This window comes from Mytilus galloprovincialis, chromosome 11, assembly GCF_965363235.1.
Source record: "Mytilus galloprovincialis chromosome 11, xbMytGall1.hap1.1, whole genome shotgun sequence".
In the NCBI taxonomy this organism is placed as follows: domain Eukaryota; kingdom Metazoa; phylum Mollusca; class Bivalvia; order Mytilida; family Mytilidae; genus Mytilus; species Mytilus galloprovincialis.
Genome location: NC_134848.1, coordinates 10,963,865 through 10,976,233, shown reverse-complemented (window position 1 = coordinate 10,976,233; position 12,369 = coordinate 10,963,865). Strand labels below are relative to the sequence as shown.

Below are 12,369 nucleotides of genomic sequence, written 5' to 3'. Positions count from 1 at the left end.
TTGATCGAAATATCTTCTACCGCTGCAGGCGCGATTTCTATTATTTTCAAGGGGTAATCCAACCACCGGATCATCACCTTGAGACGTTCACATGATTTTAAAAATACATATACATGTATATATATATATATATATTTCACAACTATACATTATAAACTTATGCCCCAAGATGATATTAATTTTCTATAGGCAACCTACTCTGTAGTAGACTGATACCCGGGATGTCCTACCAAACATTAGGTAACCTGTCGAAAAAATATAAACTCCGGTATCAAAAGTCGGTCATGATATTGTAGTATAATATTAGTACTGTACACGGCCGACACTCGGCTAACCGAGAGATTGGTCGGTTAATCTATATTGAGTATGCGGCTATATTGGCGGTTGGTCTGTTAATCGGGTTGGCTAAAGTCTGTTAATCAGGTGTTATCGAGAAAATCATTGAAAGTTCAGCATGTTTCATTGTATAACTTTCTAAATATATTTTCATCATAAAAAGTATTTATGTCTAACAAAACAATTCAACGTACTGAATTCAATGGTGTAATTATTATTTTTCTAGCTTCGATGTACGATCTATAAAATGAAAAGGCGGGTTACTCATCTATAAATTTATACACATTTTACACACATAAAATGTACACAAAATGACACATTGATTAAATTTACTTGCATTCAGTATTTTGAACATCGAAAAAAGAAATGCATTATGTTTGTTAACCATATTGATATCATTGTGTAAAAAATCTACACGAAAATCTGTATTTTGGTGACATAAATCAATCTTTATTTAAAACCTGGTCTGTTAATGGGTCGGATGTATAAAACCCGGTCTGTTAATTGGTCTGTTAAGAGTTATGAATGGCAATAAAAGTATAATTTTATTGCTATATGGGGTGTTATCGCATCAAATGAGTAGGCTCAAGACGAGCGGCTAAAATATACGAAAACAACACATGAGCAATGAAACATTACATATACGGAAACAACACATGAAATTGAAAATTGATAAAAATGGTTTCAAAAAGTGTAATATTGAAGTAATATTAATTTTATACAAGAATGATCGCATATATCATGTTGAATCTGTTTAATTTTCATTGAATGACACTAATTTGTCATCTACATTGGTAACCAGTATATAAATCAGAGATAAACGTCGTAATGTAACTAAACATCAGTAAGTAAAATATATTGGGATGACAAAATATGAAAAATAAAGAAAGAATAATGAGTAAGATAAATAAAATGTAGAAAAAAATTACATAACAATTTAAAGAATATAGAAATAAACAATACCCCCAATCCGGACCCTCATGGTATACACGAGAATCTGGATGGAAACGAAGAATATAGAATAATATATAAGGACAGTAGAGAGTGATTCATTGCTAAAAACTAGAGAAAAATAATACTTGTTTAAGAATACACACATGAAACACCGATGGCTTTTGAAACAGTAACGGATTGCGATGTACTTATATTGGTGACAAATTCTAGAAGTTTACATGCGGACACCTATGGTGGCAGGTTAGTGCCATTTTGCGTTTTAGCACTTTAGCGTTTTCGCCTTACATATTCTATATGGCAAAAACGCGAAATTGCGAAGTCAAAAACGCGAAACGAATTTCTCGTTTTCGACTTCGCGTTTACGCGTTTTCGACTTCGCGATTTCACTTTTCGCGATTTTGCGTTTTCGCCCTATAGAATATGAAAGGCGAAATCGCGAAAACGCGAAATGGACTTCACCGGCCACCATAGACAACTGTAGTTCTCCTCCGCACTTATGTAGAAAGGAACTAAACGGAATAAAATGAATTGAAACTTAAAATAACCAAATGTAGCTGCATTCGCTCCTTTCCGTTTACTTCTTTAGAGTGATTTGTAAACAACATATGATTAAGTAATAGAAGAAAAGAACCAATTGGATGATGCTGACGAATTAGGGTTTAACGTCCAGTGACGAATATCATGTTCAAATGTGAACGAGAACACGTTATATGTACCCTGTCTTGTATTAGAAAGACACTTTCAGTCGGAATTGACAACGTGCTACTTCGAACAGACACAAAAAGTAAGGCTGATTGAAAACGTCAATAAAAAATTCATGCATATTCCAGAGGCCAATCCATATCACTTTATATTGAAGTGACACACCCTTCAATAAAATGCAAAGAAAGTCAAAATAAAAATGCTCTTTCTAGGGTACTGTGGCACCGTCATGTCATTTTTGTTTACTCAGGAACATCTCGTTCTTAAATTTTTTAAGGGGAAAATATAAAGGTAGCAAAATTATTGTCGTGGCTAAATAACTCTTAACTGACACAATTTCAATTGTCCAACCCATTAACAGACTTTATTCCCATAATTTTCACTAAAACGTGGTATTATTCACGTTTTTTTACAATTATGAAATATTTACTACTGTCAATTTATTTTTTAAGATCACAGTACTATTTTTTGTTCTTTAAATGATATCTAAATGTGTTTGTTTCGCCTGTTATTAAAAAAATTGCTATGCGTATAAGATAGATACTACATACATGCGCGACGCCTTTTAGTTTTACTGAAAACTGCGCAGACTAAGAAATGTTTTTACAAGTGCAAAATGTTCTATGATAGATATCATTTTGTCAGACACTTTTCTTTTTTTGATTTTGTTCTTATAACATGTCAAAAATCTGTATATTTAATAGAGTTTAACATTAAATTAAGCGTTTTACTCTTAACAGACGTATAACCAACCCTATTAACAGACCAATCGCCCATATAGCCGCATACTCAATATAGATTAACCGACCAATCTCTCGGTTAGCCGAGTGTCGGCCGTGCTGTACTGGACGAGCATCTCCGCGTCCTATGTTAAAATAAATTTGCGACAGCAGATCACTTCTTGTTTTTTTAAATGCACTATAATTGCTATTCTTTTACTCTAGTCAAGGATTTGTATAGTATATATTACTATACAAATCCATGCTCTAGTTAACAACGAAAAAATGTTGTTATGTGGACAATAAGAATGCACAACACTGAAAGAGTCAGTGTAACTAAGTAAAATAAGTTTGCGAGTTCTATCGGAGCAATCGGAGATGGGCGTAATATAATTATATAATAGTTCTTGAAAAACTGGTCATTATCGTGATATATGGACTGCCCACAGGACAGTGGTATTGACTAAGATAGTGATAATGACTGAGCCAAAGGCGAGGTCATTATCGCTGTCGCAGTCAATACCACTGTCCTACGGGCAGTCCATGTATCACGATAATGACCATTTTTTCAAGAACTATTATGTTTATTTCATTGAGAAACCATGTTTTGGAAAATTCTCGTAAATTCAAAATGCCTAAAGCAAACTCGGGTAGTTGTACGATTTCTATGACAAAGAGTGAAGACCAGTAGTAGTAATACTGCCATTCATTTTAGTGCAATTTTTCAGTATATAAATACTTAATCAAGTTATCTTTAATTTTATATTTAACGAAAACATATAATAAACAATTCAACAACTTATAATATCAACTTAAAGTTACGTTTTAAAGATATTCGCTACTCTTCTTTTCGACATTTGGTCAGATATATCCTATATCGATCTTATGATGTCGGCCCTAATAGAGGGGCGAACATCCTTACAGATCATGTAGATAAAGCAAAAAACTAATTACAGTATATTTGAAGGACAAGTCCTGTGTCATACTGAAGATCTAAGTAAAAATGATGATTAAGATTTAACAGTATTTAGCTTTAAACACATGTTGGTCTCTTCAATATTCCATTAAGGAACTGATTAGTTCGTATTTATCTATGGCATTTAGTTTTTACTTAAAGCAAAAACCTAACTTCAATTGTTTGCATGTGAAATATTTAGAGTTATTTTCCAAATGAATGTAGGTTAAGGGTTAGGTTTGGTTGCTTGCTTGGATAAATGTTTCCTCGAGCATTGTAATTAAGATTGACATTTACAATCAATAGGTAGGCGGGGCATGATGTATGATGTTATTGGAGGCTTGTAAAAAACATGCAATATATAGGGAATTTGCTATACAATGCCATGACCTATTGCGACTTTAACAAATGTTAAATTCAGTAAACCTTTTAAAAAACGGGTGGGGGGGGGGCGTGGGGGAGATCCAATACAATTTCAGTCAAAACGAAACAAAATATAAATCGTCTAAAAGCGCGTATTTAACGATTGACTTCGAGTGAAATTTATACATAATATTTAAAAATTTGATTTTGCTAAAATGTGACAGCGGAGGCTACTGATCTTGCTATATTCTTCGATCATGATCAATTAATCCCGTAATCAATAAATCACGAAGTCAACCAAATTTATTTAGACGTCAATATTTTCCAATTATTTTTGAAAACAAATTATATCTCACACTGTAGTTATGATCCTGCTTTTATAGTTAGGTTTATGGTTCTATTTTACAATACTCCGTTTTGATTGATGGATTGACGAGGATAGATAAAAGAATGATTTTTGGTGATGGATAAGATGATGATTTTATGTTGGAACAAGTAATATGGATAACGTAATGATTCTGAGGAAGAATAATATAATGATTTTATTTTGCAACTGATCATTTAACCACTTGCTTTGATTAATACTAGAAACCTGACCTCGTTGAACTTAAATTGACGGAAATTAATAGTTAGCTTCGTTTTTCGATTTGCAGACTTAATAAGTTCGTGTAATAACATAGCCTATCTTAAGTGGATATAAGAGTTCAAGAAAATAATCATCTGATATAAATACGCATCTACTAAGGCTATACAAACTAACGTAGTACAATGAATATAGAATTGCAGCAAGAATTAAATAATAGGAGACATAAAAACGGATCAGCTATCATAAATTCTCCGTAATTACGGAAGTGAATCCAGCACAATTTTTGTCCTTCAAGGAACAATTACTAGCCGAGTTTGTTTGCGGACATCAAATGGTACAGTAAAAAAAGGCCAATGTTCTTTGATAATATTTTTCGAACGTCGGTCTCATGCTATGAAATTGTGAGATTAAGCGTATAAGAAATTCGATAAAAACCGAAACTATTCGAGATTCTTTTCATTCATCCTTCAATAATTCCCGAATCTAGGTCTTCAAAATGTCATCAAATTGTGAGATTTAAATTATAAGCAAAATGTCCGAACTTGAAATTTGAGAATCTTTTGAATCGAGCATATCGAAATTGGTTTTTCTATGATACGTGTAGACCACATATTCGTATGTTTTTGTGACATTTTTTATCTTATTTTTTGGTAATGGGAATTTAGAGTACACGTCAACTAGGCAGCAACTAAAAAAAACAATAATTTATGTTAATCATTTCGGAAAACATCCACGAATTGTTTTGAAAAAACATAATATGTTAATTGTTTAGGAAAACATACGACAATTTTTTCGGAAAACATCTGTTAGTTGTTTCGGTATGTTCATAATATAACCGCCATTTTGTTGATTAGCTTGACCTAAGATGCTGGGTTGCCATGTGTTGCTAAGGGGGCGGGCTCATCTGTAGATAGTGGAAAGGTGTACCTTTTCATCTTCCAATTTTCTTTGTTTTAAAATATTTCGGTTCACCCCTAGTCTAGACATTCAGATGCTTGTTAATTCAAATATAGAAGTACAATGTCAATATAATTCTTCCATGGTCCATTGCAATATTTAATTTTTCACAACTAGCAAATGAAACCAAATAATGCCACTCGGGGAATAAATTATAAACAAACTATCATGATAACGATTATAATCCTTAAACAGATAAAACAGGAACTAAAACAGCTGGGTAATTTAGTTGAATAAATGTATTTATAGTGGATTGGACACAAATTAAAGCAACTTATATTCATCTCTTTCCATTTTGCGGGTGCAAGTGCTGCCTTGTAGTGTCATTAGCCTGCTCTTTTTCGGAATGTACCAGGGTGTCTTTCACGTGCAAGATATATGATTGGTCTCTCTTAACAAGGGTCAGCCATTTATCGTCCCCTTCCGACGGATTATCATCGTTTCTCTCAAGGTAATTTACATATACTGTCAGTGTTTTAAATAACAAAGTATAGATTATAAAGATCTTAATCCATCATACTAAGTTCTATTAATCAAACAAAGACTATAGGCTGATACGATATCTTACCTTGTAATTTCTGTACCTTAAGGATGTATTCTTCTGACGTTTCGGTTTCATGCAGTCTCATTGAAATCTCGTTCTGGTATTATTTCCAAAATATGTGATACAAGTGAAAAATAGAAGTGAATTTGATAATTATCATAATCAAACTTAACACTGTGAAAGAATTGTGTATTTCCAATAAATAGTTTTTGGATAATGAAAAATTGTATTACTAACCAAAAATGCAAGTCAGTCTTTTAAGTTGAAATTTTGAGAGAAATGGGTGAGGGGAACAAAACATGATTTTTACCAGAAACATTAACATTCTCATGTCAATGGCATTATCAAACGTAATGTATAATTATTAAATCTACTTAAAAATAAAATTGAGAATGGAAATGGGGAATGTGTCAAAGAGACAACAACCCGACCAAATAAAAAACAACAGCAGAGGGTCACCAACAGGTCTTCAATGTAGCGAGAAATTCCCGCACCCGGAGGCGTCCTTCACCTGGCCCCCAAACAAATATATACTAGTCTATTTTTGAAACTTATCAAACTCTTTTTTTATTTAGATATTTAGCAGCTACCCAACTCCAGTCTACAGATGCACGTAAAATGTTTCCGTGTTTAGATGAACCTGACATGAAAGCCACCTTTAGTATGACAATTATACACCAAGAACGTAAGTTCGATTTGATTGGCTTACACAGGCAAATTTTGGTCACGTGAATTTCACACGAATCTCACGTGATATTCACATTAAAACTTTAAGTGAAATTCAATCGAAACGAGCCTAGGCTTGAAACTCTAATGAATATGTTCACGTTTCTTTCAAGATTTTTGTGAAATTTGAAAATTAAGATGTTATTGAAATGACTGAATTTTGCAAATTCATGTGAATTTTACGTGTAACTTTAATCAAATCAGTTCACGCGAGTTTCATAAGCTCGTGTGATGTGAAGTTCTACTGAAATGCAAGCGTGTGAAATTGATCTATGTACAACTATCCTGTAGTGTTTTGAACAACTACACACAACCAAGGAAAACACAAAACGTCTTCTAAACATTTGTAGGAAACTTTTAAAAAACAAAAACAGTGCGACTACATGAATTTCCCATTTGAAAGCAAATTATTTTTTATGCACCATTTAGGGTCATTGTTTTCTGCTCTGTACGTCTGTTTGTTTGTTTGTCCGTCTCTCCGGCCTCAGGTTAAAGATTTTGGTAAATGTAGTTTTTAATGAAGTTGAAGTTCAATCAACTTTAAACTTAGTACACATGCTCCTTATGATATGATCTTTTTAATTTTAATGTCAAACTAGAGTTTTTATCCCATTTTCACGGTCCACTGAACAAAGAAAATGATAGTGCGGATGGAGCATCCGTGTTCTATGGACACATTCTTGTTATTTAAGATACTTCTTAATAACTACTGAAACATCTAAATGAAAGAGTAAACAAGGAAGTAATATTGAAATCACTTTTTATTTGCAGAATATACAGCTTTAAGTAACATGCCAGAAGAAACTGTACAGTATTTGACCTCTGACCCTGGATATGTCAAGGTCAAATATAAGAAATCTCCAAGAATGTCAACCTATCTGTTAGCAGTTATTGTTGCTGAATTTCAATACAAAGAAAAGATTTTTGATGATGGCTATCAGGTTTGAAAAAGAAAAGACAAAAAAAAAATAATTATTAAACAAGCAAACAATTGTGCTAAAACAATCGGAATGCATTATTATACCTTTGCATAGTAGACGTATGCTATTCTCAAGCAAAACATGTGGCGTGAGAGCATTTTTAAGATATCTTAAGTTGAGATTGATTGATGGATGTTGAATAACGTCCAGTGGCTAATATTTCACGTATATACAGATTCATAACTTTTGTAAAAAGAAAAAGACGGCATTTCTTGCCGCATATTTATCTAATTTCTAAATAAAATGTACTAGGTGATTTTTTTATAAAAAAGGTACAAATATTCTTTATAAAATATCAAGTCAAATGTAATGTTTTTCCTCCACTGTAACAATATCGTATGCCCTGACGGACCATATAGCTTTTTGATATATACAGATTTTAGACCACGAAAACATCTCCCAAGTGAGTTGAAACCATCGTATATATACATGTACAAGTCTACATATTCGTGATGGTGACCATACAACTGATGTAGACTAGTATCAATTTCAGTTGTTCATCCTCATAAATATCTTTGAGCACTCACCTGTTACCAAAGTACAAATAAATCTTGATATACAATATCCATTTTTGTTTCAGTTGAGAGTTTGGGCACAACCTAAGAAGATCAATCAAACAGAATACGCCTTACAGATAGGAGAAGAAATATATGAATACTTTACCGATTATTTCGGTATTAACGACATTGTTCCTAAATCAGGTGCGTTATACAAAAATTAAGTTAAATGTCATAACCATAAAATATGATGCATAATTCCTAATATTCAACTTGACGTGTCACAATATACGTAGAACTATACCGTTTAAACATTGATATCTGTAAGTTCAAAATTGAGGGAAAAGCTTAGACTACCACTGTCAGGAATAATATGCTGTTTTGTTTACATTTCACATATAAAGAATCTCAATAAAAAAGTTGAAAATTAAGATTTAAAAAAATATTTCTACAGCAAAATGCATTGAGTGTGTTCAATGTATGTAAAGGTAATATATTTGACTAGCTTTGACTAGATTGTTTTCCCTCCTCTAAGAGTAGACTAGTCCGACAGACACCCAATGTATCTGTGTGTAGCACTAGACTACTTCGAAAAGAGGTTAGTATACCTAGCCTATAAATTATATCACGGTTCAGCTAAGAAACAAGCTAGTCAAAGATGTTACTTTTTCCTACACACTACTGTATTTTGCTGTAAACGTGCAATTAGATAAACATAATTGTAACCGTTGGTTGTTTGTTATTAACAGATCATGTAGCTGTTCCAGATTTCAGTGGTGGAGCAATGGAGAACTGGGGTCTCGTGATATATCGCGAGACAGCATTATTGTATGACCCTGAATTATCATCAACTGAAAACAAGTTGATGGTTACATTAATTGTTGCACATGAAATAGCTCATACGGTAAGTTCACATTTATTCATTATATTTTTCTTTCTTTCTTTCGCTCATTCATTCGTTTATTTCAGTATTCATTTATTTATATTAATTCGTTCGTTCTCTCATTCATTCAATCATTTTTCTTTCTTTCGTTCTTTCTTTCTTTCTTTCTTTCTTTCTTTCTTTCTTTCATTTATTCTTTCTTTTATTCATTCATTCATTTGTTTGTTCATCCTTTCATTTATTCATACATTGATTCAAAGATTCGTCCGTCCATCTGTACGTTCGTTTGTTTCTTCTTTCCGTAATTCGTTAATACCTTCCGTCATTCATCATCGTTCCTTCTATCCTCCATTCCTTCTTATATTCTTTGATCATTCAATCTCACTATTCATTCATTCTTTCCTTCATTTATTCACACATTCATTCATTCATTGTGATTAAATGCGATAATTGTAACATTTGAAAATGATAAGGCAGCACAGACATAAGCACTTTTGAATTTACATGAACGATCATTGATATATAATTTCTGGGTGAATTGACTGTTTGAAAAATGTTGGAGTATTTGCCTCAGTAAGGTATGTCTAACTATAATCATATAATGCCGTTGCCGTATTATGAACACATTTTAATTTCGTATTTGATTTGGTCCTGAAACTGTTTAGATTCTTTGAGCGCCGTATATGAGTCCTATATAGAAACAAGTGTGTCTAATGTACAAAATGGTAGACCTGTAATATTGGACTAATTATTCCAAAACAAAATCTCAAAAACGCTGTCATAAAAACAAACAGACAGCTAGTATTAAATCGCCAACAGGATATGCAGCTTTATTTAAATTAATAAAACAATTACACTTCAAAAATAATGATTTATAAAAATATCCGTTGGTCAAGTCCAATAAAAAGTAGCTCGTGCATATTTTAGTTGAATTTGAAGTTTTACCTTATTATCATTTAGTGTTAAATATGTATTTTTTACCAGGGGTTTGGTAATATGGTAACAATTACACCCCAAAAAGTAATTCATAAAATGTCCGTTGAACAATGCCCAATGTGATGCAATTAATATTTTGTTTGTATTTAATGAATGGCTATTATTTATTTTGAATTTTTTGAACCATTAAATTAATTTTTGACTCTTCACAATGAATAATCCTGGAAGCCATTCATTTTCAATATTTTTTTTATCAAAAAAAAGGCTCAGAGAACTTTGTATATTATTCATATTAACTATAACAACGAACACACATGTTCGCGTATGAATACACAACGTCAGAGTGGGCGTGTCGTCATAAAAATTGACAACACTGAAAATAAAAGTAATACTTTCAACCAATCAAAAGACAGTAAATACACCAAATATTTGTATCATGCAGTGGTTTGGTAATATGGTGACTATGAAATGGTGGGACGATCTTTGGCTGAATGAAGGAGTTGCAAGTTTATTGATGTACTTCGCCATGGATCATCTTTATCCTGATTGGGATATTGTAAGTTTTTTTGGAATTTTCATGCATATATGAACAACATGAAGTTAGCTTTGTCTTGCTGTTATGTCTTATGATATTTTAATTTTCAAAATAATAATCCTATTTCCAGATGATAAACATCTAAAATTTTAGCGTTTAATTATGTTTACATTTTTATAATAATTTTTATAGTTATAACATGTATAAGACAATATAAAAAAACTTATTCATTATGAATGTCCCTCGCCTTTTTTGAAAATAAAATAAAAGAAAAAATAGTAAAATATATAAAATAATTCATGTTATTTAAACTTTTATCATTGAATATTTTCTTCTGTTTCAGAAAGTTCAGCATGTTAAATGTTTATAAATATAAAAGCATTGTTCTGTTAAGTAAATGTTTTACATAATTTGTATATATTTTTTTTACAGTTTAATCTATATGTTGTTGTTAAAGAAGTATTTACAGTTATGCTAAAAGACGCTTTACCTACGTCACATCCGGTTTCAACACCAATCAGTACACCAGATGATATTGCCCAAACTTTTGATACTATATCATATAGCAAGGTAAGGTTCCGTTTTCGCAAATTTATCTATATATATATATTGTTTATCAAGTAGTTTTTTACGAACAATTTATTTTCGCGTTTTTCAGAAGTAAGAACATCTTGCTAGCACGTGGACATGTAAAATTCGAATCTTAGCTTATACAGTGAAACCTGGTTACACCGAACCCTGCATAAACCGAAAACCTGTGTAAACCAAACATGTTCTGAAGCCCCGTCATATGAAATTTTATACGTTGTGAACCCGATAAAACCGAACATCTGCCAAAACCGAACAAAATCCCGAAAAGGTTCCGTTTAAACAGGTTTCACTGTACATCAAGAAAAGATGACGATCGGGACAGTAAATCGCAGATAGAAATAACTAAATGCTATATTCGCAAACATAATGTGGTAAACAAAATATTTATAACCTGTCTCATATTTTTTTTACTTTCCACTAAATTCAAATACATTTTACAATCAATTTTGTTTCACTTGTCCTTAATAAAATTTTGCAATACAAGTTTGTTGAAATCAAACGTCTATCAAAAATGTATTCAACCGTTTCAAAGTCACACCGAATAAGGTAAAGTTTTCAGTTGTTTTACCTTTTTGTTTAATTTAGGGAATGGCAGTGCTGCGCATGTTACTTGGCTTTGTAGGATGGGAAGACTTCAAACAAGGATTAAGGGTAAGTTTGACTAGTATGTTGTAATTTCACTATAAAAATTTGCAACACGTTTAATTACGGGGTTACGGTGGTACCCAACACATTCACTAAAATTAATTTGGCTCTTTTAATTTTCATAAATTTTTGACAAAAATATAAAAATTTCACAAAATTTGAACCAACCGTTTTATCAGAAAAAATACACTGGTTACATCATGTACATAGCAGTTTGACAAACACTTATTTTGATCATTAGCCTAGGATGCTTAACATTCCCATAAGAACAGAACGTAATTAAAACGTTTAGCTGATTTTACAGAGTTATCTCCCTGTAGTGTTAGGTACCACCTTAAAGTATCGTGTAACAATTATAAACTATGCCATTTATAAATGCATTTGACAGTTTACCAATAGAAGGATCTCAGAAATCAAGGAACACATTTTTGTGTTGATAGTTTTATCTTGAATAATACTT

At 32.0% G+C, this 12,369-nt stretch overlaps 1 protein-coding gene across 1 annotated transcript in view; it reads left to right on the top strand.

Annotated features, from left to right (window-relative positions):
- LOC143051639 (glutamyl aminopeptidase-like) overlaps positions 1 to 12,369 on the top strand; it is a 47,957-nt gene that overhangs the window by 18,209 nt on the left and 17,379 nt on the right. The window contains exons 2-8 of the mRNA XM_076224539.1: positions 6,692 to 6,801; positions 7,614 to 7,783; positions 8,403 to 8,523; positions 9,069 to 9,223; positions 10,581 to 10,694; positions 11,106 to 11,243; positions 11,850 to 11,915. Of these exons, the coding sequence (XP_076080654.1) occupies positions 6,692 to 6,801; positions 7,614 to 7,783; positions 8,403 to 8,523; positions 9,069 to 9,223; positions 10,581 to 10,694; positions 11,106 to 11,243; positions 11,850 to 11,915 (874 nt within the window). The remainder of the gene's footprint in view (positions 1 to 6,691; positions 6,802 to 7,613; positions 7,784 to 8,402; positions 8,524 to 9,068; positions 9,224 to 10,580; positions 10,695 to 11,105; positions 11,244 to 11,849; positions 11,916 to 12,369) is intronic.